Source organism: Sus scrofa, chromosome 18, assembly GCF_000003025.6.
Source record: "Sus scrofa isolate TJ Tabasco breed Duroc chromosome 18, Sscrofa11.1, whole genome shotgun sequence".
In the NCBI taxonomy this organism is placed as follows: domain Eukaryota; kingdom Metazoa; phylum Chordata; class Mammalia; order Artiodactyla; family Suidae; genus Sus; species Sus scrofa.
In genome coordinates, this window is record NC_010460.4 from 865823 (window position 1) to 890554 (window position 24732).

The window sequence follows — 24732 nt, forward strand, 5'->3', positions numbered from 1 at the left end:
GTGCCAACCTGACACAACACAAAGGCAATGTCTCGTGGCTGCCCGTGGGCACTGTTTCCCTATAAAATCAAAAGGAATTCTTCCTAAGTGACTGAACGCTCTGCAAACTGAGGCCCGACAGGTCTCACACAGCCCTAACGGGATCCTTTAATTGTAACAGCAAATGTCTCGAGTCTTAGGAATTTAGAACAATGTATCGGAACTGCCAGACTGTCCCTGCCGTTGTGGCTACAAGGTGTCCACTTAAAACCACCCACGACCTGCAAGTTGAGAGTTAAGTTTTATTTGGGGCAAAATTAGGACTTAAGCCTGGGAGGCAGCATCCCAGGTCGCCCTGAGAAACTGCTCTGAGGAGGCCGGGGGTGGGGGGTGGGGGGTGGAGGATCCATTGGAGTTTTTGCAACAAAGGGTGGGGAGCAGGAGCAAGAGACCTGGGCTCCCTGAAATCACTCCTTTGACGTGCGGCTCCGCTCTCAGGGCCAGGATCCTGAGTTTCCCCAGCCTGCCGGACGCGCCAGCTCTCACCATTGGAGGCGACATTCACAGGTGACAATGACGTCTGAAATGCCGCCCCACGGAGGAAAGGGGGGACGTCGCATACGATCAGGGCGAGGCGAGGTGCGCGCAGCCAGACACCCAGTTTGCAAAAGTTTGTTGCTTGTCCTGTGAAGGTCTCTACTGTCCCAAGAGCAGACGCCACCGTGCAGGAGTTTAGGGTTAGTCGAGCCATGAGGAGATGCAAGAACTGGGCACATAAAATCTTCTACAAATATCTGCCTATCCGGAGACCTGTTCTTCCAGTTTTCCTGGAGCACAGAGGGCCTCACTCCCAATTTTCGCCCTGAGCTCTGCTTGGGGGCGCTGCGGGTCGGCAGCTGCAGTGGCTCATAATTTAATCTACGTGGAGGCTGATGGCAAGGGCCAGACTCCAGGTCGCAGAGGGAACGACAAGCAGAGGTGATGCTTCTTGTTTAGCAGCCGGTTCACCGCGGGCCTGGTCGGCCTCTGCGCTCTGCTGTGTTGACAGCGCTGCGGGGCAGCAGAGCCAAAGCGGGTGTGTGCCGCACGCTTGTGATCTGAGCACCCCGCGTGCTGAGAGAAAGGTTTCAATAGCTTCGAGCTTTCTGAGAAAGTTGCGGGGTTGTCCTTCGGAAAGGGTATGTCCTGCTTACATGCTTCCTAACAATCGGGATTTAGTTTGAGAAAGGACTGTCACCCTGCAGCAGCCAGAACCAGTGTCTCACAAAACCCTCTGCCAACCCCTGGGGCAAAAGCACTGGGCCGCTGTTGTTTGCACCTCCTTCATGACAGGTGACATCAAAGCCTTCTTTCTCCCAAGTGTATGTGTGTGAGATTGAGAGAGAGAGAGAGACCCCAGAGGGAATGCGGAGGGAGGGAGAGGGAGGGAAGAAGGGAGGGGGGAGGGGGGAGGGCGCGCTCGTCCCGCCAGCCTTCTTCCCCTGGGCCCCTTGGGGTGCTCTGACCTTTGGTGAGGCTGGGTGGGCATCTCTAGGATCTGCACCGGTGTCCTTGGCGGGCAGAGGGATGCCCTGCAGCGCCCTGAGAAGAGCTCGGGACAGTGGGGGCCGGGCCTTTCTCACCTCCCCTGTTGGGCTGGGTCTTCAGCTGTGTGCCAGAGTAGATGCGGCCAGGCAGCACGGACACGGGGTGACCGGTACCCAGGGAGCGAGGAAGGAAGGCCCCAGTAGACGAGGGGGAGCAGGGCCTGGGCAGCAGGAGGCCAGTGGGGGGCGGGGGGGGCGTCAGGGCCGCCGCTACTGGGAACACGGCCCTGGACGTGCCGGCTGGAGATACCAGGGGCCCGGGCCCTGTGCCAGTGAATGCCCGGGAAGCCACCTTCCTGAGGCCTGCGTGGGTTCATCTGTGGGGAGGGTGGGGACCGCAGGGGCCAGTCTCTCGGTGCTTCCACATCCACACCTGCCTCCAGACCTACCGGAGGGTCCCCTGGCCTGACTCCCTGGACGGCTCAGGACTGGCTGTCAGCCCCTGAGTCGAGCTCAGGCCCACTCCAGATCGTGCGGCTCCTTCGGTCGCAGAGCCGGAACGCGAGCCCAGCCCTCAGGCGGATTCTGTCACGGGTGTCCACGGCATCCTGGGGGCCGTGCCGCTGGGAGGGCTGCTCGGTCGAGCTTGTCTGGCGAGGCCCCTGCCGGGCGGGGCGCCCTTGATGCTCCCAGGCCTTGGGTTCCGAGAGGACACCCATCTATTAGCGCGGTTTCTCGATATTAAAACTGTCAGAGGAAGGAGCGCGATGTCCCCAGGCCCTCGGTTAATGAGAGCTGGCTGCACGTCCCTTCACTTGGGCATCTGGGCTCTTGCACGGCTGCCATTCTTAATCATATTTTAATTTTCAAATAAATTGCTTTCATTATCCTTCCATTTACAATACCATGTGTGCATCACTGCTCATTACTGTTTGTCAGCTCTCCTCTAAGCTTGGTTTTTAAATAGCCGTGGCTGCAGCGCAGTAATTAAGGGTGATCCATGTTGGTTCACAGGCATTATTATTTTTTAGTCTTTGAGGGAGCATCGTAGAGAGTTGCCGAACTTGGTCCTTTTGATGGAAACGGGGGAAGGCTCTGGAGGAGCCTCCTGGTTCCGGCTGCTCTTCATCAGAAGGTCCGACCGGGTTCTGGCAGGGTCGGGACCGGCCGTCGGCCTCGCCCAGGTCTCTTGGCCAGCAGGCAGCCCGATGAAGTTGTTTCTGTAAATCCCCTCATTGCAAGCCCTCCCGGGAAGGGACCTTGTCCAAGTCAAAACCACGACACTTTCAAAGTTAAGCTCCTCCATGGGCTTCGCTTGTCTCTAAAGAGGTTTTGGGTTTCGATGACGGCATTTCGACCCGCACGTGGACGGCCCTGCCCGGGGTTCTGGATCGCGGCATCAGAACTGCCGAACTCCCCGCCCCTGGGCAGCTCTCCCGCCGGACACACGGACACACGGTGCGGGCGAACTCGCAGCCTGGCGAGTCTGCGGGCCTGTCTCCCGTCACCCCCTCCAGGTGGGCACTTCTCTCTCCCATGTGGTTTCTCATTCATTTGCTGAGCTTGTTCTTGCTCTTAGGAGATTGTAAACTTTATATGCCATAACACTTGGCATTTATTTAACCTTTGGGGTGGGCGGCTCTGTGGCTTTAAGTGCAGTCACATTGCTGGGCAGCCTCGCCCCCGTCCACCTCACCTTCCCAGATGGACACTCGGTCCCCATTGAACGTGCTCACACCACCCACCTGGTCCTGGTGTTCCAGCAGCGCTCGAAGGGAGGCAGGAGGCCCAGTGGGGGGACGGCTGCTGGTTGGGATTCCTCCTGAGGCGCATACCTGTGGGTCACCAGACTCAGGGCTGTGCTGTGTCCAGCCTGGGCTGAGGGCACATATGTGGGTCACTCAGCAGGTGGGACCTTTTATTCTGAGGAGCCACCTTAAGTCTGGGAGAGGAGAGGTGTTGCCTCCAAGGAAAGAGGGGAGAACGCCACTGAAATTCCAGAAGCGGAAGCCTGGTGGTGTCAGTGCTGGTGTCAGGACGGCCTGGCCTGGGGGCAGAGCGGCCTCATGGGGGGGAGCCCTGAGCTTGCAGCCAGGCAACAGTGGGCGCTTGGCTTCCTCTCTTTAAAGGTCTTTCTCCCAGGCGGCGCCCTCTAGTGGAGGGAGACGCCGCTGGCACAGGAGCCCCGCTCACTGCACACTCCTCTCCTGGAAGCTGCCTTCTATTTTTTGGTTGGTTGTGCACCATCTGGAATTTCAGAATTGGGAGAGGGGTTTGGATCATTTGGTTCCTCCCTGCTCTTTTCAGGAATTAACAAAACTCACACCCTAAACCCCCGAGGACCAGAGAGGCTCAGCATGGCTGGGCTCCTCCTGAGGCACCTCCTGCTTCTAGCTAGCAGCAGTTCCGAGGACGCCCGCGATGGGGTTTGCTTTTGTTTTTTGTTTTTTTGTTTTTTTGGCTTTTTTGTCTTTTCTAGGACGGCACCTGTGGCATGTGGAAGTTCCCAGGCTAGGGGTCCAATTGGAGCTGTAGCCGCCCGCCTACGCCACAGCCACAGCAATGGGGGATCCAAGCGGCGCCTGCGACCTACACCACAGCTCACGGCAACGCCGGATCCTTCACCCACTGAGCGAGGCCTGATCGAACCCACAATCTCTTGGTTCCTAGTCGGATTTGTTAACCACTGAGCCACGGTGGGAACTCCAACTTTCGCTTTCTTCAGTGTTGTCACCGGGGCACAGACCCAGCTCCTCCAAGGAAGCAGGAGCTCGGTGCAGGCTGTGCTCTGTGCGGCTGGGTGTTCTCTCCTGCGTATGCCCCCCACCCCCGCCGTCCCCCACAGCCGGTGCACAGGCACGGTCACACGCAGTCAGTCTGTTTGTTCATCACAAGAGGCTGCCTGGGCAGCACCACGTGTGCGTGACCGTTCTGGTGTCATTTCAGCCGGGAGTTTACCATGACGACTTTTAATTATATTCTGCTTTCCTCTAACAACAAAAATTAAGGAGGCAGCCCAGAGCTGCCCAGTGTGAACCTGATCTGTTTGGAACTGACCAGGCACCCTAGCCGGGCGGGTGGGGAGCAGGTGTGCTGCCCCCCTGGGAGTGTGTGTGTGTATAGCGTGCATGTGGGGATTCTGGGAGTGTGTGTGTGTGTGTGTGTGTGTGTGTGTGTGTGCGACCTGCATGTGGGGATCCTGGGAGTGTGTGTGTGGGGGGCAGGCATTGCCACAGATTGAGGCGCCGTGAGTCTGGGAGCGCTGGCCCAGGAGGAGGGAGCTGGGACAGGCCTGTGTCAGCGTGGAGGGGACAGTGATGTTTATGAGTGAACATGACCTTTGCCTGTGGGAACGTGCTCCAAGGATGCTGGTTCAAACAGACGAGCAGACAAGATAAACAAGCAGCTTCTTCACTTGCCTCCAAAAAGCCAGCCAAGAACTTGGTGTTTTTCCTTCCGGGAGGCGATTAGCCTGGGAAGCAGAGCTGTCTGTTGCGATTGGCCTGGGAAGCAGAGCTGTCTGTCGCCAAGCAGGATCCTCGCCCCTCAGAACTGGGGTCGGCTGCGGGGTTGCTTTCTCAGGGCCCTTCCGTCTCAAGAACCGTCCTCTCTCTGATCCCTGGGGCCAGTGGGGACTCAGACTAAAGCTCTACAAGATAAGGGGGGTGTGGGGACAGCCTCGGACTCCATTGGGGTCACCAAGTTGGAGTTTTAAGTCCAGGCCTGCATCTGTGTTTGCTGCGGTCATGTCCCATAGAGGCCTGGGCAGTGACGTCCCCATGGAAGCTCGCCGTCCCGCTCCACTGGAGGCCCGTGGGCAGTGCTGGGGCAGTGGCTGCCGGAAGGACGCCGCTGTTTGCCCACCTCTGCCAGCTGGGCCCAGGATGGCCCTGTCAGTGCCCTGGACAAACGCACATTCCATGGGTCGCCTCCCACAATGTCCCCTTGACCCCAGAGCCTCCCCGGGCCACAGACCTGTGGACAGGCCAGTCTGCAGCTGGGCAGCATCACATCCTGTGGGCTTACCTCTGAAAAGGCTGCTGATCTGTCCAGTTCTTCCATCTCCACAGCCCCAGGCTGGAGCCACCCTCCCCTGCACAGGCGGCTCCCTTCACCCCCGAGGGAGAAAGCACCCCCACCTGCAGTCCCCGCAGCCCCCCCAAGCCCCACAGCCTCCCTGCAGCCCCCTGGGAGAAAGGCCTAGCCTCCCACACCCTCACTCCTGCCTTGCCTGCCTGGCTCCCTCCAGCCTTGGACCGCTGTCCCCCTTGGTCCCAGAGCCCCAGCCACTGGTCACTTCCCTCACTCTGCAGATGCTGCTCTCCAGCCTGGCAGTGCTCACTCGTCCCCCCGTCACAACTCTGCCCCTTAGATGTCCCAGCCCAACTGGCTGCTGCTTGTCTGGGTCCTCAGCCTGCAGGATGTCCTGTCCCCACGTCCCAGTTGAGGTGATCATTGGGTGTAGCTGGTGGCTCTCTGCCCATCTGCATGGTGAGGCTGGAAGCTCCGTGAGAGCACAGCCTGTGCAGTGCACCTGTGCCGCAGCGCAGGTCCCGTGGTGCTGCTGCCTGTTCGCCCAGTGCTACGTCGGAGCAGGGCTGTGTCCCTGGAGGTCATGGGGCAGCACGGAGCAGGAAAGCAGGAGGGCTGCACAAGCTGGTGGTGGGCCCAGAGGCGTGCTGGGGAGCGGGTCACACTGGCCTCCAGGGGAAGTTGGGAACAAAGTGGTGACGTCCTTTGTGGAATACCAAATGGGGTACTCGGGTTTCTGGGGCGGCGGCATGAGCAGCACGTTCCCAGAATGAGTTTATGAGGCTGTAAGAGCAGATGCCCTGTTCTCATGGTGAGTTTGGCCGTTAAACAGATGGCCACACACGGGGACACAAATGCACACACCTGTCCACACATACACACAAGAACAGGTATTAGGCACACACCCAACAGACATGCATACACAGACATGCACATGTAGGCAGACACACATGCAGTCACATACATGGACACACGCCGACACACGTGTAACCGCACACACATGCATACGCAAACTACGTACGCATGCATATATACCTGGATGCCCTTTAAATGTGGAGATAAAGGTACATGACATTGTTGAAAAATGCATTGGGTAAACCAACAGTGAGATCCTACCACAGACCTACAAGGCACCCCAAATCCAGGGCCCTGACGGCACCAAATGCTGGCAAGGGTGTGGAGCTACAGGAATGCTCATTCAGTGCTTGTGAGCCTGCAACGTGGTGCAGCCACGGTGGTGGAAAAGTGGACGGCTAGTTACGAAACTCAACACACTCACACCGCACGACCCAGCATCCTGCTCCTTGGCGTTTGCCGCCCAAAGGAGCTGAAAACACGTCCACACAAAACCTGCACCGGAAGAATATTCAACGGAAAAAAGTCTCTGCAGCAGGTGGTGCTGGGAGAGCTGGACAGCTCTGTATGCATCAGCGACATTCAAGCACACCCTCTCCCCATACAAAATACACTCAAAATGGCTTAAAGACAAATATAAGACATGACACCATAAAACTCCTAGAAGAGAACGTCAGCCGGACGTTCTCTGATGTAAATCGTACCCGTGTCTTCTTAGGTCCGTCACCCAGGGCAAAGAAATACAGAAATAAACAAATGGCACCTCGTCAAACCAGTATGCTCCTGGACAGCAGAGGAACCATAATCAGTGTGAGAAGACAGTCTGCAGATGGCGGGGTGGGGGGGGGAAACGATATCTGCAAGCCTTGTGACAAGGGCTTCGTTTCCAAAACACACCAAGAGCTAATACAAATTCAACGACAAAAACCAAACAACCCAACGAAAACATGGGCAGGAGACCTAAACAGACGTTTCTCCAAAGACAGACCGACGGCCAGGGGGCCCATGAAAAGATGCTCAGCATTGCTAACTGTTAGAGCAGTGCAAATCGAAATTACAGGGAGCTGCTGCCTCACACCATGCACAACGGCCATCACCCAAAAGATCCACAGATAATAAATGCTGGGAGATTGTGGAGAAATGGGAACGCTCCTGCACTGTTGGTGGGAATGTAAAGTGGTGCAACCACTGTGGGGAACCGTGGCGGGGGGGGGGGCTCAGAAAATTAAGGATCTAATTACCATATGAGCCGGCAACCCGACTCCTGGCTGTCTATCCAGAGGGAGCTGTAATTCAAAAAGATGCATGCACCTGCATTCTTATGGCGTCACTATTTACAGTATCCAAGATACGGAAACAAACTAAATGTCCATCAACGGATGAATGGATTAAGAAAATGTGGTACCTATACGCAATGGGACACTTCTCAACCATGGAAAGAATGAAATAGGCATTCCCATGGTGGCTCAGCGGTTAACGAACCCGACTGGTATTCATGAGGATGCGGGTTCAATCTCTAGCCTTGCCCTGTGGGTTAAGGATCCAGTGTTGCCATGAGCTGTGGGGTAGGTCACAGATGCGGCTCGGATCCCGCATTGCTGTGGCTGTGGAGTAGGCTGCAGGCTACAGCTCCTATTCGACCCCTAGCCTGGGAACCTCCCTATGCCGCAGGAGCGGCCCTAAAAAACCCTAAAAAAAAAAAATCAAATCAAATAAAAATGAAATAATGCCATTTGCAGCAGTGTGGATGGACATAGAGCTTACCAGACTAAGTGAAGTAAGTCAGGAAAAGGAAGACAAGTGCCATATGATATCACTTATATGTGGGATCTAAAATATGATGCAGACGAACCCGTCTACAGACCAGAAACAGACAGACGTGGAGAGCAGACTTGGGGTTGCCAAGGGCGAGGGGCTTGGGGGAGGGATGGAGTGGGTGTTTGGGGTCAGCAGATGTGAGTTATCACACATGGGAGTTATCAAACAATGAAGTCTTGCTGTGTACACGGGGAGCAGTGTTCAGTGTTCTGTGATGAACCATCATGGAAAAGAATATGTATATTTTAATTTTAATTAAAAAAATTTTTTTTTTGTCTTTTTGCCATTTCTTGGGCTGCTCTCGCGGCATATGGAGGTTCCCAGGCTAGGGGTCTCATCGGAGCTATAGCCACCAGCCTAGGCCAGAGCCACAGCAACACGGGATCTGAGCTGCGTCTGCAATCTACACCACAGCTCACGGCAATGCTGGATCCTTCACCCTCGGAGCATGGCCAGGGATCGAACCTGCAACCTCATGGTTCCCAGTCGCATTCGTGAACCACTGTGCCATGATGGGAACTCCTGGAAAAGAATATTTTAAAAAGAATGTGTGTGTTTGTGTGTGTGTGTGTGTGTGTGTGTGTGTGTGTAAATACACAGCAGAAATTAACACAACACTGTAAATCGACTGTATTTCCAAAACGAAAACAAAACAAAAACCCCCACTCTGCACGTGGTGGATGTCTGTAGCGGCTTTACCCTTTGTTCTTTATTCTTGCAAAACTTGGAGGCAACCAGGATGTCCTTTGGCAGGTGAGCAGGTTAGTAAACTGGTGGAGTGGTGCTCAGCCCCGAAAGGAAACGAGCTATCAAGCCTCCAAAAACCATGGGGGAAACTTCAATGGATGTCACTGAGTGGAAGAAGCCAGCCTCGAAAGGCTGCACACTGTAGGGATGCAACCACGTGACCCTCGGGAGAAGGCACATTTATGGAGAGGGTGGAAAAAAAAAATCAGGGGTTGCCTGAGTGGGGGCCTGAAGGTGCATAGGTGGAGAGAGAGGATTTTCAGGGCCGTGAAAATCTCTGTATGACACTCTGGCAGTGGGTACGTCACTATACATCTGCTCAAGCCCATAGCACGTGCATCGCCACGAGGGACCCTCAGGTGGACTGTGGCTTCTGAGTGAGAAGGATGCGCTGGTGTGGGCTCGTCCGCTGTAGCAGATGGACCACGTGACAGGGAGGTGGCGGATGGGGCGGGGTGGGGTGTCGGGGACCTCTGGGTACCGTCCTCTTAATTTTACCGTAAACCCAACATTGCTCTGAACAATCAAGTTTGTTAATGAAAAAAGGGCCCCGGGAACAGTGTCTGTCTCTGGTCATCCGTGGCTGTGGTTCACGGGCAAAGGGGATCCATGGTGGGTTAACCTCAGCTTTCTACCCATGAAAACCCGTCACTCGCTGGAACTAACCTGAAAGCACAAACAGTATTGTGCATTATGTCATATATATGTCCTAAATATATGTTTAAAAGACAGGTTTCCAGAAAACCTAATTCACATTTTTTTTAGAATAGGCTCACCCTGGAGGCCCCAAGCCCAATTTAAAGGACGAGGCTTTAACTGCAGAAAGGGCTGGTTTCCTTGGAATGCTCCCCATAGCGAGATGTCTTTGCCCATTTTCCTCTGTGACAGCCGAAGTGATGGGTGTTTCCTGAGGGAGGTGGCCTCAGACGTTTGGCTGCGGCTGATAAGGACCTGATTTTTGCTGCCTCCCGGCTCAGCTGCTGACCCCTCCCAGGCGGGGCCTCGGTTTTCTCGTCTGTAAAGTGTGGGGTCGCACCAACAGGCTGCCCCTTCCAATCCCTGCTCTCCAGGTTTTTCCATTTGAAAAGTACCAGCTCCCCTGTCACCGCCTCCCCCCTGCACCCCCCACTGCCCCCCACCCCCTGCAGACACCGAGAGCTTCGAAATGGAAGATTGAGGAGCGCAGGGCCTGAGAGCAGGTCAGGCAGACCATCCGTCCTGTTGGGTGGGGAGGGGGCGGCAGGGACAGACCCTCCCTCAGAGACACAGCTACCAGCATCACTGGCTGGATGGTGGCAGCTCAGACAGAGGGGCCGGTGCGCAAGGCGGAAGGTTGAACTCCCTGCTGGCCCTGTCACCTGCTGGAGCAGCAAGGCAGGTCACCTCTGGACTCCTGGGGCTTTGCAGAGGCCCCTGGAAATCCAGGCGGTGCCTGTGCTACTTTCGATGATTTTCTGCCGCTCCCACGGGGCCGCCGGCCTGAGGCACGCGTGTGATATCTGACCAGCAATTACAGAGCAGCCTGGCGCTGGGCAACGGCGCTCCTGCTAATTAAATGGGTTGCATTTGAAGAGCTCTCTCCAGCTCCGCGGGAACAATGGACCCGCTTTCCCGGCCCAGCCAGAAGCTGCAGATGCCGCCCTGTGAGGCCCTGGGCCCTGAATTAGCCTTTTGTACCCAAGGTGGTGATTTGAATGTTCGAAGCCCCCACAGGAAGCGTATTTCAAAGTGAACAATTCCTCCAATAAAGACTAATTAGGGCCCACGTTAATTAGAAGGTGCGAGTTACAAAGAATGTCGATGCTTAGCCTGTCATTTCAGACAAAGGGCCAGAGCGGGGTAAAGGGTCCCCATCACGCGAGTGGGTGTCCTCGGCCCTGCCCCCCCTGCTTCTCAGAAGCCGCCCCCCCCCCGCCCACCTGCCACCTGCCTCCCGCGCAAAGGGTGCTCATGCTCTTGGGTGTCCTGGGCGCATCTGGAAGACCCACCCTGACTTTCTGGTCACCGGAGGATCAGAAGCAAAGCTTCACATCAAAAGTGTGAACGTCTCAGGCAGAACCTTAGAAAAAAGGCAGGGCTGGGGAGGGCGAGCTGGAGAGTCGACTAAACCCTGCTACATGGGGCTCAGTGTGTGCGTTGTGGTTTTCACAGCGCACTCCTTTGCATCAAAACCGCCGCTTTCCAAGCGCTTCTGCTTCTGGGGGCCCTCGGACACCCCCCTTCCCCCCCGCCCCCGCCTGGGAGCGCAGCTGGGACCCCCAAGCCTGTCTGTCCCTCTCCTCTCTCACCTCTTTCCTCTCTGCCTGCCCTCTCACAGATGGAGTGTTTGGACGGTGTCAGGAGTTGCCGGCGATAGACAGACACCACGATGAAGTGTCGCCAGGGGTCCTGCGGCACCTGACAGCCGCCCTGCAGAAGCTCTCCCGTACAGGTACGCGGTCGCGGGCCGGATCCGCGTCGGCACTTTGCTCAGCCTCTTCGGGGCTGTGGAGTCAGGAAGACACTGAGTCAGCCAGTGTTGTGATGGGCAGGGAGCAGGTGGCCTGGGTCACGGAGGCCCCTCTTGGGTTGGAGGTGGTCCCTGGGCACAGACCAGGGCAGCTCCGCCAGGGCGGCTGAGCATCGGAGGTGCAGGCAGGGCCCGTGGGCTGAGGGGCTGGCCCTGGACCCGGGTGCTGTGGGCAGACTGCACGGCTCAGTGGCCACGTCCAGCCGAGCCTCTGACCATCCTTGCGAAACCAGTTTGCTGCTACTTACGGTTGTCACGCTGGTGTTTTTGTCTTAAGTTTTGTCTCGGGAGATTCCTGCTACCTGCTTGCTTCATGGGGGTAAGATCATTTAAAATGTGCAATAAAGAGGAGTTCCCGTTGTGGCTCAGCAGGGGAAAACCCAACTCGTATCCATGAGGATGCAGGTTTGATCTCCGGCCTCGCTCAGTGGGTTAAGGGTCTGGTGTTGCCACAAGCTGCAGTGTAGGCCAGCAGCTGCAGCTCCAAATCCACCCCTAGCCTGGGAACTTCCATATGCTGCCGGCGTGGCCCTAAAAAGACAAAAAATGATAATGAATGGAAATCCTCACGTTTGACCATCTCGCGTACGATTCACGTAGATTACGTAGCGTTGTAGGAGCGCCAGCCGCGATACCTCTGCCTGTTCCTGTGCCAAGTCCTCACTCCTTGTGCGCGAGACGCAGCCGGGGGTGAAGCTCTGAGCAGCCCTGCCCGGGGCTGGCCTGGGAGGGAGAGGCTCCCTGGCTGCCGCCCTCATCCCCTCTGGGCCCCTGTGCCCCCCGGCACGCCGCCAGGGCTGAGTTGCTCCAAGAGGAGGACGGCACTTGCTGGGTTCTCCTTCCGGACGTTCCCCAGGCTGGGGAGGCGCCGGGCAGTCCTGCAGGGAAGGGTCACGCCGATTCCTTCTCTCCCTGTCGTCAGGGGACTCGGCTGTACTGGGTTGGGTCAGAGCAGAACCACCGGGGTCGTCTGTGGTTGTCACAGGGTCTGGCCTGAGCCAGAGTGGAGCGTGGAGCATGATGTCCCCAGGGCAGGCGGTGGGGACAGATGCTGGGTCCAGATGGGTGCCTGTGTCCTTTCTCGTGCCTTGACGTTGGAGGTCTGGGGTCCTGCAGAAGTGGGCTCCTCCTCGGGAGCTGAACGCACTGTCTCAGGAGCTGGAGAGGCTGGTGGCAGGGGAGCAGTGGGGGCAGGTGCTGCGGGCCAGCGTGGGGCGTGTCAGCTACACAACGGTTTGAAGCCCGGGTCCCCGTGTTCCAGTCCAGCCTCCTGGATCCTTAGTGGCCCACGGTCAAGGGTGTAGTCACAGGCCAGGAGCAGTTCCTTAAAAGGGGAGGAGTTTCCCGCAGAGAACATCAGCTGTTTATTCCAGAGTCCACAGGCTCGGCCTGTGACCCCCGCCCCCCCACCGGTCCCTGCCTCCAGCAGTGCCCTGCCTGCCACTGCCCCTCTGAGCCGTGTCTTTCCGATGGGTGTGGGCCCTGGCTCCTCCTGCTCACCAGGGCCAGTCAGCACAGTGTCCTCAGTGTCCTCAGGTCCCTGAGCAGCAGACCAGGACGAGGGCTGTGCCGCTGATGGCCGCTCCTGGTGGGGCAGCATTTGCAGGTAGAGCTGTGGGGCTGGTACCGGGTGTGCCCCCTGCTCCAGCAGAGGAACCGCACCTGCAGCAGGCGGCCACCTGTCTAGCGTCTCTGCAGACAGGACGGGGAGGGCTGTGGGATCAGCCCGGGTCTTTCCAGTCCTCGATGGTGGCACCTGTCAGCCTCTGCTGTCCCCCCAGGATCTGGTGTTGTAGTTGGTCTGTGACTGTCGGTGGCATTGTTGAGAGCCTCAGGCTGCAGGTCAGGGAACCAGGTGGGGCCGCACTGGCTGTGCCCCGTTCCAGCTATGCATTCCAGAACTGGGGGACACCCACAGGACGGCTGGAGCACCTGTCCCATGAGCCCCGTGTGGCTGGTGGACCATGGTGACATCTGGGTCTCTGTTGGTGTCCTTGAGAGCCGGGGTCCAGTGATCACTGAGGGGTCTGAAGATGCCCTTTGCCCCCACGCAGGCCACCCTGTTATAAGACCAGGGGAAGGTGAAGTGACGAGTGTGTGGCTTTGTGACAGAGTCTCTCACAGCGGCCTGCCACGCCCCCATTCGAGGGGCGCTGATCTGTGAGATGGAGTTCCCACTGGCAGTTGGTGGGGGGCTGTGACTGTTCCCATGGTCCAGTCAGACTTGTGTTGGGCAGAGGGCGACCTGTTTGGGCAGATCCGTGCTTGCAGGCAGAGCACCCGCCTGCAGCTCTGGGACCTTCCTACAGCTCGTCAGGGCCCTGGCCCTGGGGGCCTTCTCTTCTGATCACTGCTGTGTGGTGACCACAAGGCACTTACGTGTCCCCACTTGGCCCCTGCCTCCCCAGGACCTTGTCATCTGGATACATGCTGGGGTTCCGGGTGGATGGAGGCAGGTCCCGATGTATTCCTGACATTCGGGGCGTCACCGCGCATTCCACAAGGATGCTGGGACCCCGTGAACTTTTTTCGCGTGCCTTCTGGACCCTGCTGGGGCCCCTGGAAGGTCTGTTGTGCCCATCTCTCTAAGCCTCTGACAAGTGCCTCTGGAAGGTGACGAGGAGGTTCTGGCCTTTGCTCTTGATGTCAGGTAGACCCCACTCCACACTGGTGACCGTGTTTATATGTTGCCCGTTGGTGGAGACTGTTGAGCTGCTGGGTGGGGAACCTGCGCTTGGGTGCCCACAGCAGAAATCAGCCAGTCTCTGTTCATTCCACCTGATCCGGCCTCCGCAAGCCCCATCCTCATCTGTGTTTCTGCTGCTGCAAACTGGCAAACTCCTGCCGTTCTTCCACGTGCTCTGCACACTCTCCTGGCCGTGCTTTGAACCCCAGCCTCTGGGCCTTCAGTCCAGGTGCCGGGCGAGATGCTGGGGCGAGATGCTGGGGTGAGATGCTTGGGGCGAGATGCTCGGGGCAGTGGTGGGCTGTGTCCCGGGAGGGTCCGCAGGGCTGCAAGGCTTCCCCGGGGGATTACAGGTGCTTCAGCGGGAGAGAGAGGGGCGCTCCTGCTGGCAAGGCAGGCTCAGTGAGACTTGGGGTCCAGTGTCCCAGCCCGGTCCTAGCACCCCGTTCCTTCTCAAGCACTGACTGTCACAACAGGCTGGGGGGCGGTCCAGTGTGCCTAGTGGTCCAGTCACACGGGGTTGGACGGCGACTTAGTTTGGAGGGAGTTTGAGACATTTGGGACACACAGAGAGAGCACTTCATGGAGGAGGCCAAACAGAGGAAAACAGGTTTTTAATGAATGGATTTCATTTTTACCAGCAGTTTTAGATTCTCAGGAAGGCTGAGCAGAACCACTCGTCCCCCCGCCTCTGCCTCCAGAAGGGTTTCCCGATGATCAGCCTCCGGCTTTTGCAAATGATGAGTCAATGTTGCTACGTGATTATCAACCAACATGGTTTACGTTAGGACGAACTTGTTTCGTACATTCTGGGGTCTTGACAGCTGTGCAGTGTCCCATGTCCACCATTATGGGTTTCTGCAGAAGAGTCTCGCTGCCCTAAAAATGCCCTGTGCCCACCCGCCCTCCCCTCCTGCCAGTCCCTGCAACCACGGCTCGTTTGACTGTTTTCCCAGAGTGTCATCTGGGTGGGAACGTACCGTCTGTAGCCCTTTCCAGATCGCATTCCTTCTCTCAGTACGATGTTCACTCGGTGTTACGTTTTTTCGTTCCCGCCTGTCTTTTCATGGCTCGGCGTGTTTCTCTTTAGCGCTAACAGTCTGCTGTCTGCATGCACCACGTTGGCATGTCCATCACCCACTGAAGGACACCTTGGTTGCTTCCAGGTTGCTGTGATGATGGATGAAGCTGCGGTGTGTGTGTGGTTTTGTGAGGACGTGAGTTTTCAGCTCCTTCGGGTGAATCGAGGCGTGTGATCGGTGGATGCATGTGAGCAGCAGGCTTCGTTTTGCAATAACCACCTGTCTCCCAGCAGCGGGTGTGCCGCGGGAGTGGCACTACGAAACCTCTCCGAGGAAACATTTCTTCGTCTGGTAAATGTGGAGGCTCAATCAGGGCTGTGCTGAAGCTCAAATGACAATGCCAAGTAAAATATTTTAAACCATTTTATAAATATAAATATATCCAAGGGTTAAGTATTATTGATTTTGATACTCTGTTTCCAACTTATGGAGCTATTACACAGATCATAGGCACTTATTTTTTTTTCCAGTGGGAATTATTACAAAGTTTTTCACGTTGCTTATCTCTGGCACTGGGTCAAATGCCTGAAAACAGCCATTCTCCAGGGATTGAGGATATATTCTGGTTCTTTCCTTAGAACAGCAGGGGTGATGCTGCTGATGGCAGCGCAGGTGGACTCTGCTGACAGACCAGAAGCGTTGTGCTGCGCGGGGGCTGGCCTCAAGGTTCCCCTTGACCACCAATAGGATGGGGAAAGGAAGGAAGGACATTTAGGGCCCAGAACCTCATGCGAATCCTTCCTCAGTCCAACTCAGTCCCTCCTTGGAACATCTTCCTGTGGAACACCCCCCGAACAAACCCCAACACCTGGTTTCTCCCCGGAACAACCAGTCCCTCCCTGGAACACCTGGTCCCTCCATGAAACACCTGGTCCTCCCTGGAACATCTGGTCCCTCCCTAGAACACCTGGTCCCTCTGGAACACCTGGTCCTCCCTGGAACATCTGGTCCCTCCCTGGAACACCTGGTCCCTCCCTGGAACACCTGGTCTCTCCCTGGAACACCTGGTCCCTCCCTGGAACACCTGGTCTCCCCCTGAAACACCTGGTCCCTCCCTGGAACACCTGGTCTCCCCCTGGAACACCTGGTCTCTCCCTGGAACACCTGGTCTCCCCCTGGAACACCTGGTCTCTCCCTGGAACACCTGGTCCCTCCCTGGAACACCTGGTCTCTCCCTGGAACACCTGGTCTCTCCCTGGAACACCTGGTCCCTCCCTGGAACACCTGGTCTCTCCCTGGAACACCTGGTCTCTCCCTGGAACACCTGGTCTCTCCCTGAAACACTTGGTCCCTCCCTGGAACATCTGGTTCCTCCCTGGAACACCTGGTCCCTCCCTGAAACACCTGGTCCCTCCCTGGAACACCTGGTCTCTTCCTGAAACACTTGGTCCCTCCCTGGAACATCTGGTTCCTCCCTGGAACACCTGGTCTCTCGCTGGAACAACCGGTCCCTCCCCGGAACATCTTGTCTCCCTGGAACACCGGGTCCCTTTCTGAAACACCCTGTTTGCAGTTAATTCTCACAGGCCAGTCCTGAGTGGGTTGCACCTGGTTTTGGCACACTTAGGGAATGACTTTCGGCTTCTGCTGCTGGTGGCTGTGTGCTGCTCTGTCTCTGGGGGCCAAGCTGAGTGATCGGACAAGGCCAGGCTGTGGCCCTCAATTCACTGTACTTACCGTGGCAAACGGCGTTTCCTCATCTCTTAGCGGCAGCGGGAGGCCTGCCCTGGGAAGCCTGGAGGAGGTGTGTAGGCGTGTAGTAAAGTTTCGTAGGCTGGTTTGAAAAGAAACATCATGGGGACCACGTGCTCTCCTAAAGGGCACGTTCTAGTACTTTCTGGACTAGAAACACGTCTCGCGTTTCTCCCTGGGGCCCCCTCGACAGCCCACACTACCTGCTCTGTGCACTCCGTCCTCCTGGGCTGATGGCTGGGGCTCCTCCCCTGCGTGGCCGGCACAGCAGCTGAGATGGCAGGGATCACAGCCCGGTGGCTGAGGGTAGACGCCCGTCTCCGCTTTCGATCGTCCTTAGGTGTGGGGTCAGTTTCTGGAGGTCACGTGGTGTGATGACAGTTCTTTGGGAAACTCATCATCCGGCTGGAGAGTATGTGGCTTGGGAATCTGAGATGCTCTTTGTAAAGGCAGCTGGAGCAGGATGGGGGCGCTCAGGGACCCCCAGGAGGATGGAGGGGCTCAGGGATCCACAGAACAGACCCCAGCAGGACCCCTGCCAGCCCTACCCCCCCGCTTCATTCGAGAAATCATTTCTTCTCTGGGAACCTGGGAGGGAAACAGGAAAAGCCTTCAGGCGGCACAATGATCTGACCTTTAACCTTGACGTTGCCTGAGACGAGCTCCCTCCAGGCGCCCATAGCTCCTGTTCACCCCGCTCATCCTGAGACCTCAGCTGGGGCTTCAGGATAAGGACACCCCCCCAGGGGGCAGGGCACATGTGCCCTCTGCCACCTTGCTCAATGCCTGCCTCCCGGGGACCACTCCCGGGGCTGGCTGCTCGTCCTGCCTTGGCCCCGAGCCTTGAGCTGAGCCTCGATGCTCCCACGCGTCTGGTGCTGGCGCCTGGGGACAAGGAGCATCTTCTGGACCCAGGAGGCTGCACCTGCCTGCTTCGGGCTCAGCTGAGCACCAGCTTCTGTGGGACAGAAGACAGGATGCGGGTCTCCTAGCCAAGCTCTGCCCTCAGGGACTCTCTGCCCCTGGACCGGCTGCCTCTCTTTCTCAGGCTCTTGTCTTTCCCCTGCTGGGAAAGTCACCCCCAGGTCCCCTCCCAGTGCACCTGGTTCTGAGTGGGAGCCTGCATTTCCCAAGAGCAGAGAACCCCGAGGCTGGAGGTGCGTGTGTCACCTCTGCACCTCGGTGTCAGCCCTCCTCTCCCGACCACATCTGAGGGCTTGTGCGGCAGGCCGTGCCCACGTGCGGGAAAGGGGCCATGGCACCTGAGCCAGCGTGAACTCAAGTGGGTGATTTGGCTATAATTTGGTTCTGAACCAACTGCCTTGCCTGCTGTTGGTCCTCTAAGAGTCCTTATGAGGAGGGCGCTGTAGGGCTGCCCCGCAGAGCTGGGCTCTCACGGCCTCAGCCCCCGCCAACACGGGGCATGTGTGTGTATGTATGTGCATGCTAGTGAACACCGGCATGCAGGTGCTTGGGCGTGCCCACACAGATGTGTGCTCACCAGCACCGGCACACACGCACCCGTGGACACGCGCCCACATGGATGGCAGCAGTGCACATATGTACACCAGGGCACACACACATCCTCACACACGTGTGCAAACACGCACACACACGAGTGTGCCCGCACCACTTGGGGGCCCTCATTAACACTGTCACTTCCTGCAGTGCTTGCATATACTTTGAAACTTTGTTTCTCTGATCCTTCAGAGCCACCTGCTGTCGGCCTCGTCCCTCCTGGTTGCGAAAGGCTAGGGAGTGGATGCTCCTTCTCGCCCTGCAGCCCCGCCTCCTGCTGGTCCTGAACTTGGCCAGCCTGATGGGACAGAGGGAGCTTCCCAGAGGCCCCACTGTCTTGGGGCTTCGGCAGCTGCGTCTGAGGCAGAGCCAGCGCCTGTCTCTGCCCCTGAGGGATGCGAGGCTGGTCCTGGGGACAACAGCGGCGTGCACGGCTGTTGGGGCGCCACTCTCTCGAAGACGGGAGGGAAAATGGGGTTTGAACACAAACACGTGATCGAGGAGCAAGACCCGTTCACTATTGTTTCTCCTCTTGTCCCTGCAGCAGCCTTATCTCCTGGGCGGGCACACTGTCCTCTCGCGTGTTGGTTTTTAAAAATACATTTCAGGAGTTCCTGTCATGGTGCAGTGGTTCACGAATCCGACTGGGAACCATGAGGTTGCAGGTTCGATCCCTGGCCATGCTCCGAGGGTTAAGGATCCGGCGCTTCTGTGAGCTGTGGTGTAGGTTGCAGACGCGGCTCAGATCCCACGTTGCTGTGGCTGTGGTGTAGGCCGGCGGCTACAGCTCCGATTGGACCCCTAGCCTGGGAACCTCCATATGCCGCGGAAGTGGCCCAAGAAATGGCAAAAAGACAAAAAAAAAAAAAATTTCACTTTTTCCGACAAGCCATTAAAATTCAGCATTTAAATGTCACTCGTTGGCACGTAATTTGCTGTCAGAAAAACAACTGTGGATTCACTTCCCTGGGAAGAATCTCCTGACGTATTGAGCTGTTATGTCAAAAGCAAAAAGCAAAAATTAAAAATCTAACGTGGTGTCCCAATTCCTTAAAAAAGAATGCAAAGAAATCCCCCAATGATACAGAACAGGCCGCTGGGACCCAGTACCAGCTGCAGGGGCAGCTGGACCCAGGGTGGCCTCGCGTGCCGTCTGTGCGCCTTGCTCCCCGCTTTAGCTCCTGCCCGGCTGCTCCCTCTGCTCAGAGCTGACCTGCACTCACTCACCTGTCTTCCCTGTGGAACACCTGCCCTGGGCCCGTAGAAGCCAGGGTCGGCCCTTCTTGCTGGGGTCTGGCTGAGGCCAACCCCCCTAAGCTCCGCATGGGCCCAAGCTGCAGGGCAGGAGTGGGGAGCACAGGGCAGAGGGGACGTTTGTCCGTCACAGGACCACGGCATGTCCAGTTGGATGGTCCCGCCTGGTGGATACGTGGCTCAGGGGCCAGCAAGGGTGGGAGTTGGGCGGAGGGGAGGCGGGGGACATGGAGGGGCCTGTGTTCTCTGGCTGCCCCACCTGCCCTGCGCCTGAGATGCTGCGGACTCCCTGTCCCAGGCCGCTCCTGTGAACACTCGCTCTTCCTAAAGAAGCTGCATGGGCTCAGGAGCTGGGTTACGAACAGGCCCAAGTCCCTCGGGCAGCAGTTTGGGGGTGTAGGAAGTGTGTGTGGGTGGGGGTCACGAGGTGGGGTGGGTCCCGCTGAGCCCGTTCTCGACTAGCACCGCAGCCTCGCACAACCTGTGTGCCCTGAGCCTCCGTGGCTGCTGAAGGATGCTGCTCTGAACGTGAGGAGTTTCTCTGAGGACTGGGGGGAGCAGGGCTCAGCACACGCCTGGCCCCCGGCAGCACTAATTTGGGGGCAGAGAGGAGTGCAGACTAGACCCCAATAAGGAGGAATGGTTGCAGCTTCCAGAGGGGGGAGGCTGACATGGCTGCTGGGGTGTCACCCTTTCGGTGGCAGGTGCAGGGCACCTGTGTACAGGTGCGTCCCGCAGGTTATCTCCAGCAGGATGAGCCCCCGGCTCATCCTCGGACCCGAGCAGCCCACTGGAAATGAACAGGCACCAGGAAGGTCCACTCGCATCCCTCCCCCAGCCTGCGCTTCCTCAGTCTTTGCTCGTTTCCATAAACGCCCGTACCTCAGCCACCAGCTGCCTGCCTTCCCTCCCCATCCCACCTGCCCACCCAGTAGACTCTCTCTGGTTCTGCCTGGAGCGGGCTCTTGTCTGTTCAGATGTCCCTTGTCACAGCCAAGGAGACCGCCCGTCACGCCTTTGGTCCCCCCCATGACACCATGACTTGCAGATGTAGTGTGAGGAGCTCCGAGAGCCTGGCTGCCGTTCACCCCGGCGGACAGGTCTCTGGTCCATCTTATTGGACGGCTATGTCCTGACTCCACAATAAACCTGCAGAGCAGGGGAGGTGTGGCCACACGGGGAGAGGCCACTTCCTGACCCCAGGCCAGGACAGTGGACCTCACGCTCATTGCCAGCTTAAACCAGCTTTAGGGCCTCATTACCGAGGCCTCTTCCCTGTTAGACACTTTTTAATCTTTTTGTTATAAAATGAAACATACAGAAAACTGTACAAAATGTGTGTGTGTGTTCACACACCTTACATACAGCCTCGTGAATTCATAGCTATGTTTCTAATTCAAGTTAGGACTGCAATGTTTATGTAAACTTTTACTGTTCTATTTAAATTGCCTTCGTGTATGCGTGTGTGTGTGTGTGTGTGTGTGTGTGTGTGTACAGTGTCTTTTCATCATTGTGATAGAATTGACATGCCACCCTCTGGAAGTGTACAGATCGGTAGGTTTTAGTCTTCACCCCATCTCCTGGCTACAACTGATCTAGTTTCTCTCTTAGTAGACTTGCCTGTTTGGGACATTTCATATAGATGAGTTCATGCAAAGGTGGCATTTTTGTGTCTGGCTCCTTTCCCTTGGCATCGTGTTTTCCCATGGCAGTCATCCTGCAGCACACGTTAGTACTATGTTCCTTTTTAGGGCTGCATACTATTCTGTTGCCCCTTTTGTTTATCCATTCGTCCAATGCTGGACATTTGAATTGTTTCCATTTGGGGCCGTTCTGAATAATAGTGTTAAGAATACTCATGTACGAGTTTTTGTGACACCATATGTTTTCAGTTGAGTTGGGTAGATCTATAGTGGAATTTCTGGGGAATGTATAGTAACCGTATACTTGTTTTATGGCCTAAAATATGGTCTCTCTTGGAGAATACTCCGCGGGCATCTGAAAAGAATGTGTATTCTGCTCTCTTGTGTGGCATGTTCTCTACGTGTCTGTGAGGTTTGGTTGGTTTGCAGTTTTCTGTGAGGTTTAGTTGGTTTGAAGTGTTGCCCACAACCTCTGTTTTCTTGCTGATCTTTTTCTTTAGTTGCTCTTTCCTATTGGAAATGTAGTACTGAAATCTCCAAATATTACTGTCTTTTCCTCCCTTCAATCCTGACAATTTTTCTTCCTAAATATTGGAGTTTTGTTATTAGGTGCATATATATTTACAATTGTTATACGTTCTTGGTGGATTGGCAGTTTGTCTCCAATAACACCTTTTTTCTTAAAGTTGATTGTATCTAATGTTAGCAGAGACATCCTTCTTTTTAAATTACTATTTCAATGACTTTTTATCCTTTTAATTTCAACTATTTTTGTCTTTTTCTTTTCTTTTCTTTTTTTTTTTTTTTGTCTTTTTGCTTTTTCTAGGGCCACTCCCGTGGCATATGGAGATTCCCAGGCCAGGGGTCCAATCGGAGTAATTGGTCCAATCTGGTGTAGCCGCCAGCCTGCACCAGAGCCACAGCAACACAGGATCCGGGCCGCGTCTGCAACCTACCCCACAGCTCACGGCAACGCCGGATCCTTAACCCACGGAGCAAGGCGAGGGATTGAACCCACAACCCCATGGTTCCTGGTTGGATTCGTTAACCACTGAGCCATGGCAGGAACTCCCAGACAAATTTTATTTTCAAAGACAAAAATGGTTGGAGTTCCCGTTGTGGTGCAGTGGTTAACGAATCCGACCAGGAACCATGGGGTTGTGGGTTCGATCCCTGGCCTCGCTCAGTGGGTTAAGGATTCAGCGTTGCCGTGAGCTGTGGTGTAGGTGGCAGACGCAGCTCGGATCTCGAGTTGCTGTGGCTGTGGTGTAGGCTGGCGGCTACAGCTCCGATTCGACCCCTAGCCTGGGAACTTCCATATGCCGTGGGAGTGGCTCAAGAAAAGGCAAAAAGAAAAAAGAAAAAAAGAAAACTTGTCTCATAATGTATATTTGGATAATCCTTTTAAAATCTATTCTCTTTTACTTGAAGTATTTAATCTAGTTACATTTAATGGAATTATTGCTTAGGTAAGATTTATGTTTTCCATTTTTGCTATTTGTTTTCTATCTTTTGTGCTTTTTTTTAAAAATTTCTCCATTACTGTCTTCTTTCTTTAAATAGTATTTACAAATGTATAATTTAAAATTCCTCATCATTATATTAATTTAATTTTTAAAAACTTTTCTAGTGCTTGCCCTGGGGGGTTAAAATTAACACCTTAATTTATAAAATCTAAGTTTTATTAATAGATTAATGAATAAAGTTTTATTAATTAATAATTAAATTTTATTAATCGATTAATTAATATTTAATTAATCGATTAATAAATCAACTTGATTTCAATAGTGTACAAAATGTCATTCATAAATTTCTTCCTTCCTTTCTCCCCTCCTTTGTGATATTGTCACACAAATTATATTTTTATACATTATATATCCATCAACACATTTATAATTACTGCATTATGTAGTTGCCTTTAAGACGAGAGCAAAAAAGTTAAATACACAAAATGTATTTATTCTGTCTTCTGTGTTTACTCCCATAATTACTTGGGTTACCTCTTCATTTGGATGTGACTTGTTGTCTAGTTTCCTTTTATTTTGTGTAAAGACTTCCTTTGGCATTCGCTTTAGAGAAGGTTTGCTAGCAATGGAGTCTCTCATCTTGTCTCTCTGAGAACGTGTTGACTTCCCCTCCATTTCTGAAAGAGTTCTCGCTTGACGGCCTTTCTTTTGGGGTTTTGAACATGTCATCACGCCGTCTCTGGCCTCCCGGTTCCTGACGAGACGCCAGTTGTTAACATTATTGAGACTCCACTGTGTGTGACGAGGTGCTTCTCTCTTGCTGCTTTGGAGAGTCTCCCTTTGGCTTTTGTCGGGCTGATATTGGATGTACAGATTCATAGTTTTTATCAAATTAGGGGGATTTGGGTCATGATTCCGTTAAAAATTCAATCTGCCCCATCTCTCATTCTCCTTTATTCGGGCCTTCTGTTATGTGTATATTGGTATATTTGGTGATATCGCATAGGCTCTTTTCATTTTTAATCATCCTTTTCTTTCTGTTCTTCGGGTAATAATCTCAAATGACTGTCTTCGAGGTTACCGAGGCTTTCTCTGCCTGTTCACATCTTCTGTTGAGCTCCTCTGGTGTAACTTTTCATTTCAGGTACTATAATTTTCAGCTGAAGAATTTCTACCTTTTAAAAATATTATTTTATCTCTTTATTGATATTTTCTATTTGTTGAGGCCTTGTTCTCATTCTTTCCATTAGGTCTTTAGACAGATATCCTTTAGTTTTTGAACATATTTCAAGTAGGTCACTTAAGGTCTCTTGTCTAGTAAGTTCAACATCCATCTTCTTAGGGACTGTCTCTTTTTTGTTTTTCCTTTTTTTTTTTTTTGATCTTTTTGCCTTTTCTAGGGCCACTCCTGTGGCATACGGAGGTTCCCAGGCTAGGGGTCTAATCGGAGCTGTAGCCGCTGCCCTTTGCCACAGGATGTACGGATTCATAGTTTTTATCAAATTTGCAACCGCAAGATCCGAGCTGCTTCTGCGACCCACACCACAGCTCATGGCAACGCCAGATCCTTAACCCACTGAGCGAGGCCAGGGATTGAACCTGCCACCTCATGGTTCCTAATCAGATTCATTAACCACTGAGCTATGACGGGAACTCCAGGGACAGTTTTTATTTTTTGTTTTTCCCCTCTATGTATGGAGCATACTTTATTCTTTGTAATTCTGAAAAATTTTCATTGAAAATGGCAGCGCTGGAAATAAGGTTCTTCCCTACTCAAGGTAAGTTGTTGTGGACTACTTGCTATCGTCCGTTTAGTGACTCTGGCAAAAGAATGCTCTAAAGTCTGTACTCGACTACGGTGCGTGGTCACTGAAGTCTCTGCCCAGCCAGTGTCGTGGTCAGAAGATTGTCCCAGTTTCCTTAAA

General features: G+C 54.7%; 1 protein-coding gene across 3 annotated transcripts in view; it reads left to right on the forward strand.

Annotated features, from left to right (window-relative positions):
- PTPRN2 (protein tyrosine phosphatase, receptor type N2) overlaps positions 1-24732 on the forward strand; it is a 668485-nt gene that overhangs the window by 144698 nt on the left and 499055 nt on the right. For all 3 annotated transcript variants that reach the window (XM_021079161.1, XM_021079162.1, XM_021079163.1), the window contains one exon: positions 11275-11388. In XM_021079161.1, the coding sequence (XP_020934820.1) occupies positions 11275-11388 (114 nt within the window). Of the gene's footprint in view, positions 1-11274; positions 11389-24732 lie in introns of those variants that run through there.